The following is an 18,938-nucleotide window of genomic DNA, read 5'->3' on the forward strand; positions in this document are numbered from 1 at the left end:
GCCCAGTCAAATAGGGTTAAGCAGCACCACACTTTTTAATATACAATACAATTTACAAAATTTACAATAACATTTATTTTATTGCCATTTTTAAAAGTCAAAATATTTAGTCTATATAGTCACACGTTGACAATAAAGGATGTAATAGCGATTGTAACCGCTAGAGGGCGTACATTGTAAACATGTAGAACGCGATACATTACTGTGGATGAATAAATATGGTCAGCAACACGAGTATTAAATGCAAAAGGCGTCAAGTAGGATTTGTTTTAGAAAATAAATATAAATATGAAACGTTTAAAGCGTTGCACCTTGACGAAACGCAACATCATGAGTTGCGTGTAAGTCACATGACCAATCAGCTGACTAACTTCCTTTAGAGAGTCGGTCGGCGGTACTCGGCTGAGTCGCTGCAAGCAGCTGAGGAGGAACAACTTTCTTCCTCTCCCCGCGACGCTTCATTTTGAAAGTCATTGCCGAGTTGAAGACTACGACGAAGATCTCGTCTGCATCCGCTTCAGGTAAAGGTTTGCTCTCTCTGCATGAATCTGCTTTGGGCCACTATCCGCAAAAGTGATCATCACATTTAAACTTCCTCCATGAAAGCCACTCTTCGTGTTTTGTGTTTTGGTCCACGCCAGGAAGTAGAAAGTCTTCCCCGAGCGCAATGACACAGTTCCCCTTGCCGCAGCTCCGCTTGGGGCTGCTAACCTGCGCGCTGCTGCTCGTGTTACCTTTGGAGGTCCCCTGTAACCCGACACTGATCTCGGGTCAGCCAAATCTTGTAATGGAGCGTCTGCCAATGTTCAAATTCAACTGGACCAGCATCTCCTGCCGCGCGTGTCACGTCATCTTCACCATTCTGGATGTGGCTCTCCTGGTCAGGATTCACACTGCATAATTTTTGGGAAGAAATTGTTGCAACTACTGATTATTGATAATATAGAGTATAGATTTTTTCCTGATGACCTTTGACTTTTCTCCCTATCTTATATCTGTAAGGAATGTTCAAAGGACAACATGAAGCAATAGTTTATATTTTTTGTCGTTTGTGATTTCATGATGTTTTTGTTATGTTTTGAAATAAAACATATTTTTTTCCAGAGTGACCTAAACGAAGAGCGAGTGGCCCGCGCCGTTGGCAAGGCCTGCGTCCGCCTCCACCTGGCCGATGAGCAAGTGTGTCGTGAAATAACCGAGCTTTTCCGGGACGACTTCATCCGGGCCTTGCAGGAGTCCCTGCTGTGGCCGTCGGAGGCGTGCGGCCTGCTGTTGGGCCCCCCTTGCGGCAAGTTTGACATCTACGCCTCATGGAACGTTACCTTGCCCAAGGACCCCAAGCCTCCTGTAAAACCACCTGTCCCGCCGAAACCCGGATCGCCGAAGAGCAGGGTTCTGTTTCTCACAGACATCCACTGGGACAGGGTAAGCCTTTTTTTTTTTTTTTTGGTGGTGGTGGTGGGAGGATTTGATAGTTATTGCCTATATTCCAGTGGTGGTCATAGCTTCTTTCGGAGGGCCATTATGACTGTCAACCCAAATAAATGTATGAGCACCTCATATTATATACAGTAAAAGCTACAAAACAAACTGACAAATAACTCGTTTTCAAATCAGACGAGTAAAAACTGGTCAAATATTTAAAAAAATAAGTGAAGACAATTTGCAATTCTAGTAATGACACACGAATTTGATGCACAATTTGTCTTCGTGGGCCACATAAAATGATGTGGCGGGCCGTATCTGGCCCCCCGGGCCTTGAGTTTGACACCTGTGCTATATTCAATGACAGGAATACGTGACCGGTAGTGCAGCCGACTGCAAGGAGCCCCTCTGCTGCCGTAATGACTCCGACGCCCCCAAGTGGCGACGCAGGGAAGCGGGCTACTGGGGAACATATAGCAAGTGTGACCTCCCGCTAAGGACGGTGGGAAACCTCTTAGAAAATATAGCCAGGTCCGGACCCTGGGACTGGGTCTACTGGACGGGAGATATACCGGCCCACAACGTCTGGTCACAAACTAGGAAACAGCAACTTTCTGCACTTACTGTCATCACCAGGCTCATACAGAAGTAAGAAAACTGATGGGGCATTGTAGTTGGATCGGTTTTAATAATCTGGTTCTCTTTTTTTAGACACCTCGGGCCGAATGTGACGGTCTACCCTGCTATTGGAAATCACGAGAGCACACCGGTGAACAGCTTCCCACCTCCTTTCGTTCACGGCAACAGATCCGCCGCCTGGTTATATGACACCATGGCTGACGAGTGGTCAAAATGGCTGCCGAAGCAGACGTTGAAGTCGCTCAGGTAGGCCACATTTGAACATGAGATTGGGGAATGGGTGGAGCTTGTTAGTTAGATCAACTTAGCTTCCCTTAAATCTATTTTCAGTTCTAGCATTACAAAATGTCATGTGATTGCAGATACGGAGGATTTTACACAACTGAGATCCAGCCGGGTTTGAGACTGGTGTCCCTCAATATGAACTTCTGCGCTCGGGAGAACTTCTGGCTCATGGTGAACTCCACCGACCCTGCCAACCAGCTCCAGTGGCTGGTTCATGTTCTTCAGGCGAGCGAAGACAAGGGGGAGAAGGTGAGCAGGAAATTAGAAAGAGCTTTTTAATGAGGCCAAAGTTGTTGCTTTGCATGTTCCTTTATGACTGTAATTTTTGGCAGGTTCATATCATTGGTCATATTCCACCTGGTTTGTGTTTGGGAAGCTGGAGTTGGAACTACTATCATATTATCAACAGGTATATTCAATTTAAAAACAAATTTGAGCAATCTAATTGTGATTTCTGATGGCATCATTTTGCAACACACTTTTTTTCCAGATATGAAAGTACCATCACGGGTCAGTTTTTTGGACACACACACTTCGATGAGTTCCAGATGTTTTACGACGAGAAGACCTTGAATCGTCCACTGGGCGTTGCGTTCATTTCTCCCAGTGTGACCACCTATATTAATTTAAATCCAGGTAAGCACGTCACACCTTCCATCCCTTAGTGGAACTCATCAATTGATCATCTTTCCAGGTTATCGTGTCTACTACGTCGATGGAAACTACCAAAGCAGTTCCAGGATGGTTCTGGACCACGAGACCTATATCCTCAACTTGACTGAGGCTAACTACAAATTGGGAGAGCCCCAAGAGAACCCCAAGTGGACTCTGCTGTACCGCGCCACGGAGGCTTACGGGCTGTCCAGCCTTTTCCCCTCCGACTTGGACGGGCTGGTGCGGGGCTTCTTCGGGGACGACCGCCTCTTCCGGAAATTCTGGTACTTCCGACATAAGGGGCACGTTTCCGTGCCGTGCGAGGAGACGTGCAAAACTGGCATCTTGTGCTTTTTGAAAAGCGGCAGGAACGACTTGCTGCAGCATTGTGATTTTATTAATGGTGTCAAAGTGAGGAAAAGTCTGTGTTAGGTAAAAGCAGGTGAAGTGAGGAACACTTTGTTGCCTGTCTTCCCATGCTTTATTTTATTTTATTTTTTAATTTCCAGCTAAGAATGTCTTCCGGTTACTTGAGATGCAGGTCACAATCAATCCCTGAAGTTGTCTACTGTCTGCACTTTAATGGAATCAAATTCAAATATGTTAACAATTGTAATGTATAAAAATAGTGCTGTATTCAAATTGATACGCACAAGGTACGTTTGCATGATGTAGCTTTTTGATTCTGTATAAATTGTGAATAAAATATGTAGATATTTGAATACAATTTTTTGCTAATTGTCTTTATCTACTGATTGTTTAAAAAAAAAAAAAAAAAAAGAACTTCGTATAACCCATCCATTTAAAGAGCATTTTTATTACAAGAACTGTACAATAACTAGATGTCCAAAAAGGACATGGTGATGCCAAAGTCCTCCTTGTACAAATCCCACATTTTAGGTTTGTGAGGATTGTCCAGTTCCTCTCTGGGTAGAAACAACCTGCGGAGACATCAGACACCAGTAAGCCACTTTTACAAAAAAAAAAAACAGATCAAAAATGTTCTTGAGATGTTTGTACTTGTTATCTGATATGAAGGAGGTATTGAACCAAAAGTAGAAGGGAACATCTTCATATCCCTTCGGAATACCCTGAGAAGGTGAGAAAGAGTTTTAAATATCAGACATAATTTATTCATTTCATTGTGATGATCAATTTCTAGTTCGAATCCGAAAATAGAAAATCACTCACAGCGCTGGACTCAAACATGACTTTGACATCTCCTTGAACCTCAGGTCCATTCTGGAAACTGATGACCGCTGCATTTCCGCCCACGTCGGGAAACACCTCAAAACCAAACAGCCACAAGTGAGTCCCTCAGCCACGGCGTAAGTGATCCCTCTTCTGACTTACTGTGCAGTTCTCCTGTGTGGCACACACACACTGAAAAACCAGCTCTTTTCTGACTATTATCTTCACCTTCAAGTCGCTTCCGTTACCTCTGCCCACACCTAACGTCAAGAACAGCCGTGTCATTTTTACTTCTCAAAAAATCTCCATGAATTATGTGGTTGCACCTGCTATGGAGTGAATCCGGATGCTCTTAATCCTGAGGCTCTTGGGAGGAGGAAGCTGTCTGTTGAATTTAGTCTTCATGATCTCGTAGTAGCCCACGTACCTGCTCTGTATGAAAAATAGAATTCAAACTAGAAATTCTTGAGCAAAGACAGTGGAGCAGTTTCCAACCTGAGAAGGAGTCTCCACTCCTTGAAACTTAGAGCTTCGACTTTTATCCGTCCTTCTCTCCCCAAAATACTCCAGACTGTCCTATTTTGGAAAAATATAAAATAAAAGCTATCATTGGATGAAGACCCTTACCTGTTGTAAGACCGTCTCACCTGTGCACTTTCAAACTGGTCACTGTCAATAAGCCACGTGCACACCAGAGTACCAGTACGACCTAGCGGTACAGCCAAAATCAACACACGTCTAGTAAAAAAAAATGGTTGCCAGTAAAAAAAAAAAAAAAAATGAATCACCACCTTTCCCGCCTTTGCAATGAATAGCGATGACGTTCTGGGGATCAGCTGACATCCACTCCCTCACACTAGCGGTGTACTTTAGCATGTCTCTGAAACACGTGTTCATTGTACATGAAAAATAATAAAATAAATAAATTTTAAAAAATAAAATAAAATAAAAGAATTTTTATTTGAATTTTTCACTGCTGAAAATTTCTAAATAAATAAATACAAGCTTAATTTGATGTCAAACTTGAGAAACTCACTCTAAAGAAGGGACATTGTGGTCGTCGATGAACACTCGTTCTACCCGATAATGGAAAAACTTGGGGTCGTAGCCTTTCTCACCTGCCAAAAACAAACAAAACTTGTATTGACCTTATTATTAGAACCATTTGTTAAAAGTTGACTTACTGCAAAGGTTGTAAACTTTGTAATGGCCTTCGTGTTTTGTGTCGAGGAACCGAGCCACCTCCTGGAAGCAAACAGGACAGGACAATCAGTGTCAAAAAGTTAGTTTTTCGACTCTTTTGGTAAATAAAACGGCAATAATTGTTGATAATAATACCTTGATTGGGTTCCTGTAGAAGGACTGCTTCCCAGATGATGGGAAAGACATGGCGATAACGCGATCTGGACATAAAGGAATCAAAAATGAAAAAAAAAAACATCAACAGGCTACCATCAAGCTATGCTATTTCTACCCGTGACATAAGTGAGATCCAAGTCAAAGCCGTCCTTCTGGTAGCGCCGTTTGTTCTCAGACACCTGAAAAGAATCAACAGAGGTTGATGACTCCTTTTAATTTTATTCGAGTTTTAATTATATATTATTTCATTACCATCCTCCTCGTGACCTTCTCCAGTTCTTTCTTCTGAGCTGCCAGCCTGAACAGCCTCACCAGGATGATAATTCTCAAGAATCGCAAAAAGGAAACCACCCTGTGGAGGAAAATTGGAGTGATTAATATATTTTTTTCCCATATTTAATTCTATTCTGTGATCTAAAAAAAAAAAAAAAATATTGGTACTAATGAGTACCTGGGAATGAGACTGGTTCCAGAGAGGTCAGTGAAGGTGTAGCTCATGGTGACCACCAACGTGACCACCACAACACAGGCGTCAATGATGTTCAGCTTGGAAGCAAAGTAAACTTTGAATCTTAAAAAACACACACGATAATGTCGCAATTAAACGTCCATTTCAAAACAAAACATCCTGGGAGTCCTTTCCCTGCAGGCCTTTTCATTTCCGGCCCAACTTCCTCCTTCATTGCTTCCTCTTTAACAACCAATCACAGCACTGGAAATAGTTTACCCTTCCACGTAGACCCTGAGGAGAACATCAGCCAGGAAGAAGAAGGAGATGATAAGCGAGACGGTCTCCAGAGAATTTCCAACTTCTCTACTCCTGGCTGGGAGGGAAATGTCCACGATGACCAGCACAATGTCAACAAGGATCAGTACCACCCCAAAAACACTGAGTGGAGATAATATCAAACATTATCTTTCACGATAAGACGGTATTATTTTGGAAATTAAGATACTAACCGGAATCCAAAGGACATAACAAAGGGGGCAATTTTCTTCCGGATATTGCTGGAAAATAAGATAAAATATATTTTATTGTCATTTCAATGAGTGCTATTCTTGAGATTTTTTTTTTTTTTTTAAATCTAACTAGCTAGCTCAAGCATGAGAGGGTCTCAAACCCAGAATCTCTGAACTGTGAGGCAGACAGTCTAATTAATAACGAGCATATTTTCCCCCAAAAAAATCTATTTTAATTAAATATAATTTACTCACTGGAACATAGTGTCTGGTTCCACAACATTATCCTGCCCGTTGTCAATCTCCACTTTGGCATCATCCATTCTTGCCACACTTCTAAAAGTCATAAAAATGAAAAATAAGCAGCGTAAAAGAGTTCAAACATTAAACCATGCAGTAAAAATAAACATGCACATTCAAGGTTAATCTTTTCCCAAAGGAAGTCATGTGTTTTGAGCGTGCTTGTTTTTTTTTTTTTTTTTTTTTAAATCCTCACCCATTTAAACCTGAATCCGAACCCGGGTTGAAGTGGACCGTGTTCATGACGTTAAGAAAGTTGTATTGCTGTGAACCTGAAATTTCTAGATGAAGCAAAGATCAGCGTGCAAAGATATTTACAAATAAATGTGCAGAGTAGGTGCAGAAAAACGCGCAAAAAATTGCGCAAGTGAAAAGAGCGCAAGAAAGTTGTTAATGAGGTTAATTAGCAGTGAAGGGGGGAAAAAAAGCGCACAAACCATGCAAGACACGTGCAAATCCGTTTTGTTCCTCTCCTTAGGACGTTCAAGTGTCTCCTTGCTTACCGTTGGCATTGGCATTCGGGAGAATCACCGGGAATCGGTCTTGTGACTCGTTGTGGACTAAAAGGAAGACGGTTCAAAGGTCAAACGGATGCTTTCTGTTCCACTCATTCACTCATCCTTTTTTTTTGTGCTCACGTAGCGGTTTTTTGTGCTTGGGACTTCCTGGATGATTTTTTTTTTCTCCTTCCCTTCTTGCTGTTGCAGAAGTTAAGCCACCTCCTTCTCCTCCTCCTCTTTGCCACATCTGCTTTTCATTACTACTCAAAAAAAAAAAAAAAAAGGATTGTTTTGATATTGTTTATTGACAGAAGAGGATTAGGGCCAATGAAGAAAAAAAAGGGAGGTGACAGGATTCTGACTTTTTTTTCTCAGAATTCCGACTTTAAAGTGAGAATTCCTACTTTAAAGTTCTGACTTTAAAGTGAGAATCCGGGAGGTCAGCTTGACTTTTGTCGGACCTCCAGGAACTCTTCGCAAGCATAACTTTTATTCCATCAGTTCTGCTTAATTGATTTTTATCCCAACCACTTATCTTAACCCTAATTTTAACCCTAAACATAACCAATATCAATTACAAGACACAATTATACTCCAATTTTATATTTATTAAAAATTAAGTGGAAACTGAGGGTTGTTTCTTGCACTGGTTTAAACACATCCAAACATCACACTTGTATTTCAGTAATACGCCACATGAGGGCGCCAGAGTCAAATATCTCAAATTTATACCACTCTAACATGTTTTTGAAGTGACGTAGATGTCTGGCGATGAAATTGGCGAAGGCCCCCTTCACTGGAACACGATGAGAATTCTCACTTTAAAATCAGAATTCTGACTTTAAAGTTGGAATTCTTATTTTAAAGTCAGAATTTTGAGAAAAAAAGTCAGAATCTTGTCACCCCCCTTTTTCTTCTTCTTCACTGGCCTTAATTCTCTTCGTATTTATTTTCTTATTACCTGTAGAATTTTTTTGTTCCTTTTATGTTTGGTTTATTTAATTGTTATCGTTTATTTGTTACTTTCAATTATTTGTGATCATTTCAGTCGAATTCTGAATTTATTATGACTTATTGACTTTTTTTGTTTTTTTACAAAGCCTGATTTTGATTGTGTGCCCATTTGTGGCTTGTTTATACATTATAAATTCTGTAATTGTTGAATCATACTAGTTCCCTTTTGGAATTGACGAAACTAGAATTGATGCATTTCCTGTGTGTCTGAGGTGTTGGTTTGTGGTCATCTTGCGTAGATTCGTAGCTGATTCATCTTGATCAATTTAAACTGGTTTTATTTCCCATTGAAGTTGATATTAATTTCAATCACCCATTATAAAATACAGAACCCAAACTAATTTTTCTGTGTTCATCGTGCACAATATTTACATGCAATGCTTATTGCATCTTATCTTAGGACGATGACGTGATCAGCATTACTTAGGTGCTGCTGTCATTCATCAGCATTTACGTCATCTTCCTCGTCCGGTCTTTCATATTCTGAATTGCATAGAAATGCATTTTAGCCAATATCTATTTCCCACACAGTCATAAATGCATCATTGTTTTTTTTCCCACAGTTTTCTGAGATAGTGACAATTTCAAGTGTATGCAAGTTATTTCACTAGTTACAAGTTAATTTAATATTTGTGAGTAGAGATGCTGTAAATTCACTCTCAGCTAGTTTTTTAACTGTTTTGAAGATTTAACAAGATTTAGCAGTGGTGTTATGGTGATATAAAAATGTGTCTCCCTTTAATTTACGCAGACTTCCATTCACATTTAACGCCACCCCAACTAAATGTTATTTCCAGTAAATCTACTTGTGCAATACTGGACTTTGTATGGAATCAGAGCTTAAGGTGAACAAAAGCCATAAAAAGAAATGTCCCAGAGCATGTGCCTGCATGTTTGTCATAATGATGATGTCATATTTGGCAATGACTGAAGTGTACCATTGCAAACTATAATGTGGAAATGCCAAGGGAGTGGCTAAATGTTTTATTTGTATGTAGTAAGAATGTTGCAATAATGGTATTTTCTCACGCCAATTTTCAGTTGTTGATGTCTTTTAGTCATACAGCTGTTTATGCTACAATTGAAACTTTTAATTCAAGGAATAACATCCTTTAATAAATAAATATTTTATTCTTTGATAAATTTGAAGATGCCCTTATATCCATATAATGTGTACAGGATACAAAAAGTTTTTTTTTCTGCTATAATTTTCATAATGTCATTTAAAAAGTAATTAGTATTTATCAAATGTTAAAAATGTAATGTAACATGCATAAGGAAAAAAATATTAATGTAACATGCATAAGGAATATATATATATATATATTTTATACACATTTATATATACTGCTGTTAAATAATTTTTTTAATGTATTAATCTATATACTTTTTTTATTTTGTTTCATTATGTTACAGTCATTAGAATACCACAATGTTTTAATGTTAATTTGCCTCGGTATAATTTGTCACACCACACTTACAGAGTTGTTATGGAAAACTTTGAAGTTGGTGAGTAATCAAACCACAACTTCCCCTTCATGCATATAAGGAAAACAGGAGGTTTCTCAACCTGGAGACATTTAGACTATATAAGACCTGCATTGAGCACAGAAACACAGGTGAAATAGAGGAAAAATGAATTCTCTTAACGTGTATATTTTACTAAGCCTAGCAGCTGTAGTTTACTGCGGACCTGTGTTGCATTTGACAGCCCGAGATGAAATCTTTGCAGAGGTAAGTTTTTATTTTCATTTCTCCCATTTGAGTTGACATATAAAATTATAATATTATAAATTGTCTTCTTTTACAGAACTACCTTAAAAAATTCTATGACCTAAAGGACGAGAGTGGCCCATCACTCCGACGTGGCTTCAGTCAAATCAACAAAAAGCTGAGTGACATGCAGAAATTCTTCGGTTTACAAATCACAGGGACGCTTGATGCTGACACCATGGAAATGATGAAAAAGCCCCGCTGCGGCGTTCCTGACGAAAAGGTTTCCCGTTTCGCTACTTTTGGACCCAACTTCAAGTGGCAGACAAATAGTTTGACATACAGGTAAATGATTTTCAATAATATAATATAATATAATATAATATAATATAATATAATATAATATAATAAAAAATATTCTTTTTGCCAATCCACAGGATCGAAAACTACACACCCGACATGTCCCAGTCAGAAGTTGATGACTCCATAGAAAGAGCGCTGGATGTTTGGGCCAAAGTTACTCCTCTGAGATTCACGAGAATCTACAGTGGCACAGCGGACATCATGATCTCCTTTGGTCGCCTGTGTAAGTACAGTTTGTGTTGATGACTACCATTATAAGGCCCGTGAATATTTGAGTGACACTTGAGTTTTGAAAGAATCCGAAAACACAAATTACACAGTGTTACGTAACCTACCGTATCACTCAACAAAAATAGCTGGTGGCAAGTTAGTGCAGGAATGATGTTAAAGCTATTTCCCATTTTTTTCCTAATCAGGAAATGCGTCACCTCTGATGTAAATATTGTTATTTTCAGCACACGGTGATTTTTACCCCTTTGACGGCCCCGATGGAACTCTGGCCCATGCCTTTGCTCCGGGTCCTGGCATTGGAGGTGATGCTCACTTTGATGACGATGAGACCTTCACCTTTCGTTCATACTCTGGTGAGTTCATTTGTACTGTCCATGTTCATTCTAAAAAAAAAAAAAAAAAAACTTGGAATATGCTAAAGGCTGATTTTTTTTGCTGTTGTGCAGGATACGTTCTCTTCCTGGTAGCAGCCCATGAGTTTGGTCACTCATTGGGATTAACTCATTCTAATGACCCCGGTGCCCTCATGTACCCCATATACTCCTACACAAAGCCTTCCGACTTTCGTCTACCTCAAGATGATATCAACGGCATCCAGTCTCTTTACGGTAAGCATAGCGAGCTACGTCAAGGAGTCGAATATATTTATGAAAATCATCATCACGGCATATTTCATCTCTAGGTCCCAATCCTGATACGGACCCAGATACCGATGGAAAAGATCCTGAACCCCCCACAACTCCTAATGCTTGCGACTCAAACATGGTGCTGGACGCTGTGGCCACCCTACGAGGGGAAATGCTCTTTTTCAAAGACAGGTATGACAGGAATTGAAAAAAAAAAATTATAAAATCACAAAAATATAATGTGGTTAATTTTTTGTGTGGTTTCAGGTTCATGTGGCGAGTGTATCCTCAGACAACACCTCAACAAACGTATATTACAAACCTATGGCCCAATGCCCCCGAGAGAATCGATGCTGCTTATGAAAGCCAAGAGTCAGGGAATGTTTTTCTTTTTAAAGGTAAAATATGATTTTTAGGTCAGGCTCACTTTGGGCTAGTTTTTTCTATCATCTCCACCGTGCATCCACTAAAAGAATTTTCTTGCTGCAGGTCGTCAAGTTTGGGCTTTCCGGGGTTACGATCTTGTTCAAGGATATCCTAAGGCAATAACAAAGTTCGGTCTGCCCTCAACAGTGAAAAAAATCGACGCAGCTCTTTATGACGTGGAATCAAGAAAGACACTATTTTTTGTTGGCAGCTCTTACTACAGGTTTGTTTTAACGATCCATCAATTACCGTATTTTCCGGACTATAAGGCGCACCGGACTATAAGGCGCACTGTCGGCGTTTGAGAAAATTCTAGGTTTTTAGGTGTGCCTTATTACCCAGAAAATACGGTAGTAGGAAGTGACTGTTTACAAATCAGTCTAATTCTTTTTTTTCTTCCCAAAAGCTATGATGAATTCAGTAAGAAAATGGACGATGGATTCCCCAAAAGTGTTGATGAGACCTTTTCTGGCTTAACCGGGAGAGTGACAGCAGCTGTTCAGTCCAATGGTGAGTGAATAATCAATTGAGTAGAATTAAAAAATGTTTACCTCGATAAAGAAAATAAAATGAGGCATCTGTGTTTTTCAGGTTTTACTTATATCTACAGTGGCCCTTATATGTTTGAGTACAGGCTGAGCAGCGGAACGTTTTTCCGTTTGTTGGGAAACAACTACTTCTTGCCCTGCATTCCCTTCTAAATCATCTTTGTGTGAAGAAATAGAGAATCAAAATGAGTGGGCACGAATGTAAATTTATTTAGCTTACTCTAATTGGTTCATAATTTCTTGAACTATTCTTATTTTATTATGCCAATATTATTATTATGTTTCAAGTTGTATCACGTTTGTTCTTTTTATGTTGACTGTGACAAAATAAGAAGAAATAAAATTCTTGAGATTCATTTGTTATCAGCTCATTTTTAGCACTTAAGAATCCATTGCTACAGTTTGTCTATGTTTTTAGAATCGGATAAGTCATTAAAAATAAAAACAGCAATGAATTTATTTGCAACAAAATGATAATGCTTGCACATTCTGTTGGGCTTTTTGTTTATCCCCCTTGAAAAAAAAAATATTTTGTTTTATGAGCACACATCCAGAGCCAACTCGGAAGTAATTAGAGAAAAATGTTGCAAGACCCAACATGCCAAAGGCACATATGAATGTTGATGAGAGAGGATTTGTGTTTTTATCACCAAATTTTATTTTGCAGATATATATAATTTTCCATTTACTGATATCATCATACTTTTTATTTGATGACGAATCTTGTTGTTGTTCATGACTGAGTCATGATGAGTGTTGCGCAACTCCCCCCCCCCCCCCTTCCCCTCCCCAAAATCGGATCCTATAAAACAGCTACCTTCAGTACAGGGGCAAGAAAACACAATCACAGAGGAAACATGAGCTACTTCATCTTTTACATTGTACTAAACCTGGCACTTGCAGTTTTCTGTCTTCCAGTAGCAGAAATTACAGGTCAAGATGAAAGTTTGGCAGAGGTAAATTTTGCTTTTTTTAAATTGTTTTAAATTTATTTATTTATTTACTTAATTTATTTATTTATTCATTTATTTTTATTCACATGCAAGCCATTTTTATGTTTATAAATTTATATTTTGTCTTTTTTTTTTTTGCAGGGTTACCTGAAATCATTCTTATTTATTTTTATTCACATGCAAGCCATTTTTATGTTTCTAAATTTATATTTTGTCTTCTTTTTTTTTTTGCAGGGTTACCTGAAATCATTCTTCAATTTAACAGAGGAAAGCGGACCTTCTAGACGTGGGATCAGTCAACTCAGCAAGAGGCTTAGTGAAATGCAAAGATTCTTTGGTTTACAAATCACAGGAACGCTGGATGCTGAAACCTTAGAGATGATGAAGAAGCCTCGCTGTGGCGTGCCAGATAATGACTTGGCCAGTTTCTCCACTTTTGGAAATAACCTCAAGTGGCAGACAAAAAGTCTGACATACAGGTAGATGAATGTTTTAATAGAATGACAGTGACAGGTTACAATGTTGTCCATGGTGTGTATTTTTTTTCAATCTGCAGGATTGAAAACTACACACCAGACATGTCACGATCAGAAGTGGATGATTCCATTGAAAAAGCGTTGAACGTTTGGGCCAAAGTTACTCCGCTTAAATTCACTAGATTGCACAGCGGCACGGCAGACATCATGATTTCATTTGGTCGCCGGTGTGAGTAATAATCGACACTTCTATTGCAATTTGAAATGGCTTTCTTGTGTCACTATGCTAATGTGTCATATTTTTATGTTATCAAAAATGATTGCTCATCTTAAATACTTTTTTAAAGATATAGTATGGACAATGATTTGATTTTTCAATTATTAATTTCAGTAATGTGCAAAAATTGTGTTCTACGTTTTGCACTTCAAACTTAGCTTGCTGCATTCTATTAGTTAACCACTAGATGGCACCTTTGTTCTCATACTGATTCACTGAGGATTTTTCTACAGCTGGTATGGGAATAATCCAATCTGATGTTATTTTCAGCTCATGGTGATTATTACCCATTTGACGGCCGTGACGGAACACTGGCCCACGCCTTCGCCCCATCGTCCGGCATTGGCGGAGATGCTCACTTTGACGAGGATGAGACCTTCACCTTCCGATCAAATTCTGGTGAGGTGTATTTTCATTGAAGACTCGTAGGGCTTTGGAATTGTCTTCTAATTTTGTGGATTTTGCTACAGGATATGTCCTTTTCATGGTAGCAGCCCATGAGTTTGGTCACTCCCTGGGTTTAACTCATTCTGATGACCCGGGCGCCCTCATGTACCCCACGTACTCGTATAGAAATCCCGACACTTTTGTCCTGCCCCGCGATGATGTCAAAGGGATCCAAAGTTTATATGGTGTGTATCAACAGGATCCTCCGACAAACCATAGAGAATCATTGATATTTTATCTCCAGGACCGAACACAGATACTTCTCAGCCAGCACCTCTACCCCCCCCAACTCCCGATGCTTGTGACTCAACCATGGTGCTCGATGCCGTGGCATCCTTGCGAGGAGAAATGCTTTTCTTTAAAGACAGGTATCACTGAATAACAGGATAACAGATTGGCAAACTATAAATATTGCTTATAAATGGCTTTCAGCTTCTTCTGGCGAAGATACGCTCAGAGCAGGTCACCTCAGCAGAGTCGGATCAGAAACTTTTGGCCCAGTGCTCCAGTCAATATCGACGGTGCTTACGAAAACCAACATTCAGACAGAGTTTATATCTTCAAAGGTAGATTTTATTTTGGAGCAGCAGCTTCGAGACATTATTCAGGTACAGCTAATATCTTTTCTGCTTGTAGATCAACAAGTCTGGGCTTTCTCCGGCTACAATCTGGTTCGTGGTTATCCCCAACAACTGACTACATTTGGTCTGCCCAGAACTGTGAGAAAAATCGATGCAGCTTTCTACGATGTCCAATCGAGAAAGACTCTGTTTTTTGTGGACAGTTATTACTACAGGTGATTCAGAAACATTTTCTCAACAAAACATTATGAACTTCTAGTCACCCTTTCTACTTTTATTGTTTAGTTTTGATGAAGCCAGAAAAAGTGTGGACAGTGGATTCCCCAAACGGATTGATCAGACCTTTTCTGGTCTTAGCAAAGTGACGGCAGCGTTTCAATACAGAGGTGAGTCAAAGGGATTTTCCTCACGGATGTTTGGATGGATGACTAAGGTTAAACGTGTTTTTCAGGTTTTACCTACATCTACAGTGGACCTTACATGTTTGAGTACAACTTGGCCACGGGACGATTGTTTCGTGTACTGAGAAACAGCTACTTCTTACATTGCAGTAACTTCTAGACCTGTTTGACCCCGAGTTTATCGTAAGTTGTCAGAAAAGGTTCAGAATTAATACTAAGTTGTCCTGTCACAACTCTTGTTTCTTCTCATTGTGAGTGAAGATGTGTTGGTCGATCGTCTGGCCCATGTTGAAGGTGAAAACTCGTAGTTTGTAGTTCTTTTGCGAATGCATAAATAATAAAGTATTACTATATTGTTTCATTTAACCTTTTTGTTTTGTACTGATTGCATTAATATACTGTATGAATAAAAAAAATTATTACTTGTATAGGAGTCTTAATTTTCAGGTCACTTGTTGCAAATACTTTTGAGGTACTAAAACCCTAAAAGGATGTACAGGAAGTCAAACGTGTGTTCCAACATGAACTGAATACGTGTCAGAATTATATTTACAAAGTAGTAAACTTACATTAGTTGTAAGAAAAAACACTTTAGAATGCGTACAGACAGTTAAGCTAGCTACAAAGCTAACACAGACGTTAGCCTGTTCCAAAACACAACTCTCTCCATGATGTTCCCATTACAAGCACAAGCTTGTCAAACAATTAACCGCATGTTAAAATGTCTTTCCAAAGATACAAACTAAAATATCTAATCCAAAGCTCTTGCAAAAGGGCCTGTTCAGACAATCACTGGAATGTTTCACTGCCCAGTCTTGCATCTTCTTCTGCTCTTAACCTGATATCCCAAACACTAGTTCAGGAAATAACCAAGGGCATTACAAGTGTGAAGAGCACAAGAAGAATTTTTGCATGCACTTTATGTGCAGGAGGATAATAATTATGGAAGGCCCATCAGTTGTCAAAGCTGTGTTGATGTTAACGGCGGTAGCTCTCAGCCGAGCTGTGCCGACCCTCCTAACCGGAGAAGAAGATCTCGCTAAAGCTCAGGTAAACACCGTCAATCAATTTATAAGAGAAAATCAAATGTGATAATATATTGTAATTCTGTAACACACTTTATTTGACCTAAAAATGCATTGAGTTCAAATAAAATGTCTTTTTTTTTTTTTATTATTGTTTGTTTTGTCTAGGATTACCTTTCTCAATATTTCTCCGAAGTTGGAGTCACCACTGGTAGCGAGACATATCGTGCCGGTCTCGATTCCTTCACAGACACTTTGAAAGCGATGCAAGACTTTTTCGGCCTGGAGGTGACAGGACAGTTGGACACCAACACTATGGAAGTGATGTCACAACCTCGGTGTGGTTTCACCGACTTGAATGTATTCAAGTATGGCCATTTTGATGGGCAACCAAAGTGGAACAAGAACATTCTCACATGGAGGTTAGCCATTTTTTTATGCGGTAATTTAATCGTCTAGGATTATAATTAAGTGTTTGTCGATTGTTACTAGGATCACTGAATATACACCGGACTTGAGTCAAAGTTTTGTGGATGCCACACTTGCCAAGGCTCTTCAGATCTACAGTGACGTGGTTCCGTTGGATTTCAAGCAGATTCAAACGGGCACTGCAGACATAATGATCAAGTTCAAGGCTCATGGTAAGTGCTAGCCTAACATTTGCATACCCGATATCACACTTGTGTTTCTGTCTAAACCAGATCATGGAGATTTTGCACCTTTTGACGGGGAGGGTGGAGTGTTGGCTCATGCCTTTTCCCCTGGTGGGGGCCGAGGAGGCGACACCCATTTTGATGAAGATGAAACCTGGAGTCTTACATCATCAGGTACGGCAAACAATTAGTCATTCAAAATACCAATCATGTTAATTTCTATTGTTTACAGGGGTCAACCTGTTCTTGGTGGCGGCACATGAGTTTGGACATGCACTCGGATTGTCCCACTCTAAAGTTCGATCGGCCCTAATGTTCCCCACCTACCAGTTCGTTAACACCGACGGCTATGTGCTCCCAGATGATGACCGACAGGGAGTGCAGGAATTGTACGGTGAGTGTTTGGCGTCATGTCAACCATAAAATAACGTTTTTTTTCATTTGCATTTATGTTAAATATATTTTAGACATGTGTACGGTGCAATATAAATCAAAAGTTGTAATTTCTCTAGGAGTCAGAGCATCAACTAAACCGACAAGTAACCCGGAACCAAAACCACAACCACAACCTGAGCCAGAGCCAGAGCCAGAGCCAGAGCCAGAGCCTACGCAAGAACCTGAACAAGAACCTGACAGGTGTAGCCGCAATCTCATGTTTGATGCTGCAACTTCCATACAGGGTCATCTTTATTTCTTCAAGGGCACGTAAGTATTAAACACCTGACACACACAAACATCAAGATCAACTCATATGAGAAATATTCTATTTATTTTAAAGCCATTTTTGGAAGAGGAGCAGCAACTGGGATGGTGTCACTACAAAAAGAATCAATTCTGTCTTTTCTGGAATCGACAAAGTTGATGCTGCTTATGAGTACAAGATACGCAGCACAGTTATTTTGATTGAAGGTACAAATGAGTTGGAGCAAATGATATAAAATGTTGATAAAAATCTAGAAATTAAATATGAAGAAGGAATTACAACATATTAACGTAATGTTTTTATGACAAAGGGAACCGCTACTGGAAAGTCTTACGAAACAAATGGCTCTTACCTGGCTATCCCAAACCTCTCACCGACTTTGGCTTGCCTGCATCCGTCACCAAAGTAGACGCTGCCGTCCACATTCCTTTTGTGGGAAGAACCCTCTTTTTTGTAAACAACAAATATTATAGGTGAGTAAATTAAATAGATTTGAACATACAGTATGCATATATACACAATCGGAGCATTTATGAAGAAAGTCGATTGTTATATGTCTACTGTATAGCTACAACGAACGGAGAGGCCGAATGGATCGCCAGAACCCGAAATCGATTCGCACAGAGCTCCCGGGGATTGGATACAGAGTTGATGCTGCTTTTGAGTACAGAGGTAGGTCATTTTTAAAGATAATTTTCACTTCAACATTATGCTGTCTGGGTGTATGCAAATAAGACACCCCATTTTGCAGGATACCTGTTCTTTTCGTACGGATCCAGGCAGACACAATACAATTATATCAGAAGAAGAGCCATTCGCACCCTGATGAGCAGTGACTGGATGGACTGTGACTGAACCGTCAGCCAAGTCTTCCATTATTGAGCATTGAATATCAATCAATGGTTGATACCAATTCTTATCAAGTAGATTATAAGGGATTTAGCTTTCGTAGAAAAATATAATCAGATAGTGGTTATCGGCATGGGCTAAAATAATGCCGCATAATGGCAGAACTAGCATTATGTCATCTTTAATTGCTTTGGAAATAAATGACAAATAAGAAATGTATTTCTTATGTATTTTTGTTATGTTTTATTACACTAACAATAAAATATCTGTAAATAAATGTTTCTCTGTCATTGATTCTTTATCCACGCAATTCAACAATGGGTGTGTGTGCGTGTGTGT

The 18,938-nt window shown here is 39.4% G+C and overlaps 4 protein-coding genes across 9 annotated transcripts; 3 read left to right on the forward strand and 1 right to left on the reverse strand.

Annotated features, from left to right (window-relative positions):
• Positions 1 to 354: 354 nt before the first annotated feature.
• Positions 355 to 3,730, forward strand: smpd1 (sphingomyelin phosphodiesterase 1). Its single transcript, XM_049743616.1, has 9 exons — positions 355 to 521; positions 642 to 880; positions 1,105 to 1,425; positions 1,793 to 2,073; positions 2,137 to 2,310; positions 2,427 to 2,598; positions 2,682 to 2,758; positions 2,840 to 2,985; positions 3,044 to 3,730. The coding sequence occupies exons 2-9, from the start codon at positions 668 to 670 to the stop codon at positions 3,433 to 3,435; spliced, it is 1,776 nt and encodes a 591-aa protein (XP_049599573.1). The 5' UTR covers positions 355 to 521; positions 642 to 667; the 3' UTR covers positions 3,436 to 3,730.
• Positions 3,731 to 3,800: 70 nt separating this feature from the next.
• Positions 3,801 to 7,496, reverse strand: tpte (transmembrane phosphatase with tensin homology). 5 transcript variants are annotated; one of them, XM_049743627.2, is made up of 19 exons: positions 7,317 to 7,496; positions 7,010 to 7,085; positions 6,769 to 6,849; positions 6,514 to 6,561; positions 6,281 to 6,442; positions 6,005 to 6,124; positions 5,806 to 5,905; positions 5,669 to 5,732; positions 5,533 to 5,597; positions 5,379 to 5,439; positions 5,231 to 5,312; positions 4,986 to 5,074; positions 4,842 to 4,903; positions 4,690 to 4,770; positions 4,521 to 4,626; positions 4,357 to 4,454; positions 4,195 to 4,290; positions 4,024 to 4,094; positions 3,801 to 3,944 (listed from the first exon to the last, which is right to left on the reverse strand). In XM_049743627.2, exons 2-19 carry the CDS (start codon positions 7,054 to 7,056, stop codon positions 3,842 to 3,844), a joined length of 1,536 nt encoding a protein of 511 aa, XP_049599584.1. In that variant the 5' UTR covers positions 7,057 to 7,085; positions 7,317 to 7,496; the 3' UTR covers positions 3,801 to 3,841. The 5 variants fall into 5 exon arrangements, with proteins under 5 accessions (XP_049599584.1, XP_049599583.1, XP_049599582.1 ...); XM_049743626.2 differs by having other exon boundaries at positions 7,010 to 7,094; XM_049743625.2 differs by having other exon boundaries at positions 7,010 to 7,094; positions 7,251 to 7,496.
• A 2,402-nt stretch (positions 7,497 to 9,898) lies between these two features.
• Positions 9,899 to 18,818, forward strand: LOC125982674 (uncharacterized). The gene is made up of 20 exons (XM_049743633.2): positions 9,899 to 10,061; positions 10,138 to 10,385; positions 10,478 to 10,626; positions 10,859 to 10,987; positions 11,081 to 11,242; positions 11,317 to 11,452; positions 11,528 to 11,658; positions 11,750 to 11,909; positions 12,093 to 12,196; positions 12,278 to 12,373; positions 16,208 to 16,419; positions 16,563 to 16,816; positions 16,887 to 17,035; positions 17,096 to 17,221; positions 17,280 to 17,441; positions 17,560 to 17,752; positions 17,826 to 17,956; positions 18,061 to 18,223; positions 18,319 to 18,422; positions 18,502 to 18,818. The coding sequence occupies exons 1-20, from the start codon at positions 9,963 to 9,965 to the stop codon at positions 18,603 to 18,605; spliced, it is 3,012 nt and encodes a 1,003-aa protein (XP_049599590.2). The 5' UTR covers positions 9,899 to 9,962; the 3' UTR covers positions 18,606 to 18,818.
• LOC125982671 (collagenase 3-like) lies at positions 13,026 to 15,797 on the forward strand. 2 transcript variants are annotated; one of them, XM_049743624.1, is made up of 10 exons: positions 13,026 to 13,190; positions 13,422 to 13,666; positions 13,744 to 13,892; positions 14,211 to 14,339; positions 14,411 to 14,572; positions 14,632 to 14,755; positions 14,820 to 14,953; positions 15,024 to 15,183; positions 15,254 to 15,354; positions 15,420 to 15,797. In XM_049743624.1, exons 1-10 carry the CDS (start codon positions 13,092 to 13,094, stop codon positions 15,527 to 15,529), a joined length of 1,413 nt encoding a protein of 470 aa, XP_049599581.1. In that variant the 5' UTR covers positions 13,026 to 13,091; the 3' UTR covers positions 15,530 to 15,797. The 2 variants fall into 2 exon arrangements, with proteins under 2 accessions (XP_049599581.1, XP_049599580.1); XM_049743623.2 differs by having other exon boundaries at positions 13,043 to 13,190; positions 13,329 to 13,666.
• Positions 18,819 to 18,938: the final 120 nt, after the last annotated feature.

The sequence above is a fragment of the Syngnathus scovelli genome, chromosome 15 (genome assembly GCF_024217435.2).
Source record: "Syngnathus scovelli strain Florida chromosome 15, RoL_Ssco_1.2, whole genome shotgun sequence".
In the NCBI taxonomy this organism is placed as follows: domain Eukaryota; kingdom Metazoa; phylum Chordata; class Actinopteri; order Syngnathiformes; family Syngnathidae; genus Syngnathus; species Syngnathus scovelli.

Excerpts from the sequence above, each read along its gene's own strand:
- smpd1 (XM_049743616.1), top strand. The coding sequence starts at position 668 with ATGACACAGTTCCCCTTGCCGCAGCTCCGCTTGGGGCTGCTAACCTGC. Across the intron at positions 1,426-1,792 it reads CAGACATCCACTGGGACAGG|GAATACGTGACCGGTAGTGC; the intron begins GTAAGCCTTTTT and ends ATTCAATGACAG. Across the intron at positions 2,599-2,681 it reads GCGAAGACAAGGGGGAGAAG|GTTCATATCATTGGTCATAT; the intron begins GTGAGCAGGAAA and ends AATTTTTGGCAG.
- tpte (XM_049743627.2), bottom strand. The coding sequence starts at position 7,056 with ATGAACACGGTCCACTTCAACCCGGGTTCGGATTCAGGTTTAAATGG. Across the intron at positions 5,440-5,532 it reads TCTACAGGAACCCAATCAAG|GAGGTGGCTCGGTTCCTCGA; the intron begins GTATTATTATCA and ends GTTTGCTTCCAG. Across the intron at positions 5,075-5,230 it reads CACAATGTCCCTTCTTTAGA|AGACATGCTAAAGTACACCG; the intron begins GTGAGTTTCTCA and ends CACGTGTTTCAG.
- LOC125982674 (XM_049743633.2), top strand. The coding sequence starts at position 9,963 with ATGAATTCTCTTAACGTGTATATTTTACTAAGCCTAGCAGCTGTAGTT. Across the intron at positions 10,627-10,858 it reads GATCTCCTTTGGTCGCCTGT|CACACGGTGATTTTTACCCC; the intron begins GTAAGTACAGTT and ends TGTTATTTTCAG. Across the intron at positions 11,243-11,316 it reads CGGCATCCAGTCTCTTTACG|GTCCCAATCCTGATACGGAC; the intron begins GTAAGCATAGCG and ends TTTCATCTCTAG.
- LOC125982671 (XM_049743623.2), top strand. The coding sequence starts at position 13,092 with ATGAGCTACTTCATCTTTTACATTGTACTAAACCTGGCACTTGCAGTT. Across the intron at positions 14,954-15,023 it reads CAGAGTTTATATCTTCAAAG|ATCAACAAGTCTGGGCTTTC; the intron begins GTAGATTTTATT and ends TTCTGCTTGTAG. Across the intron at positions 15,355-15,419 it reads GGCAGCGTTTCAATACAGAG|GTTTTACCTACATCTACAGT; the intron begins GTGAGTCAAAGG and ends CGTGTTTTTCAG.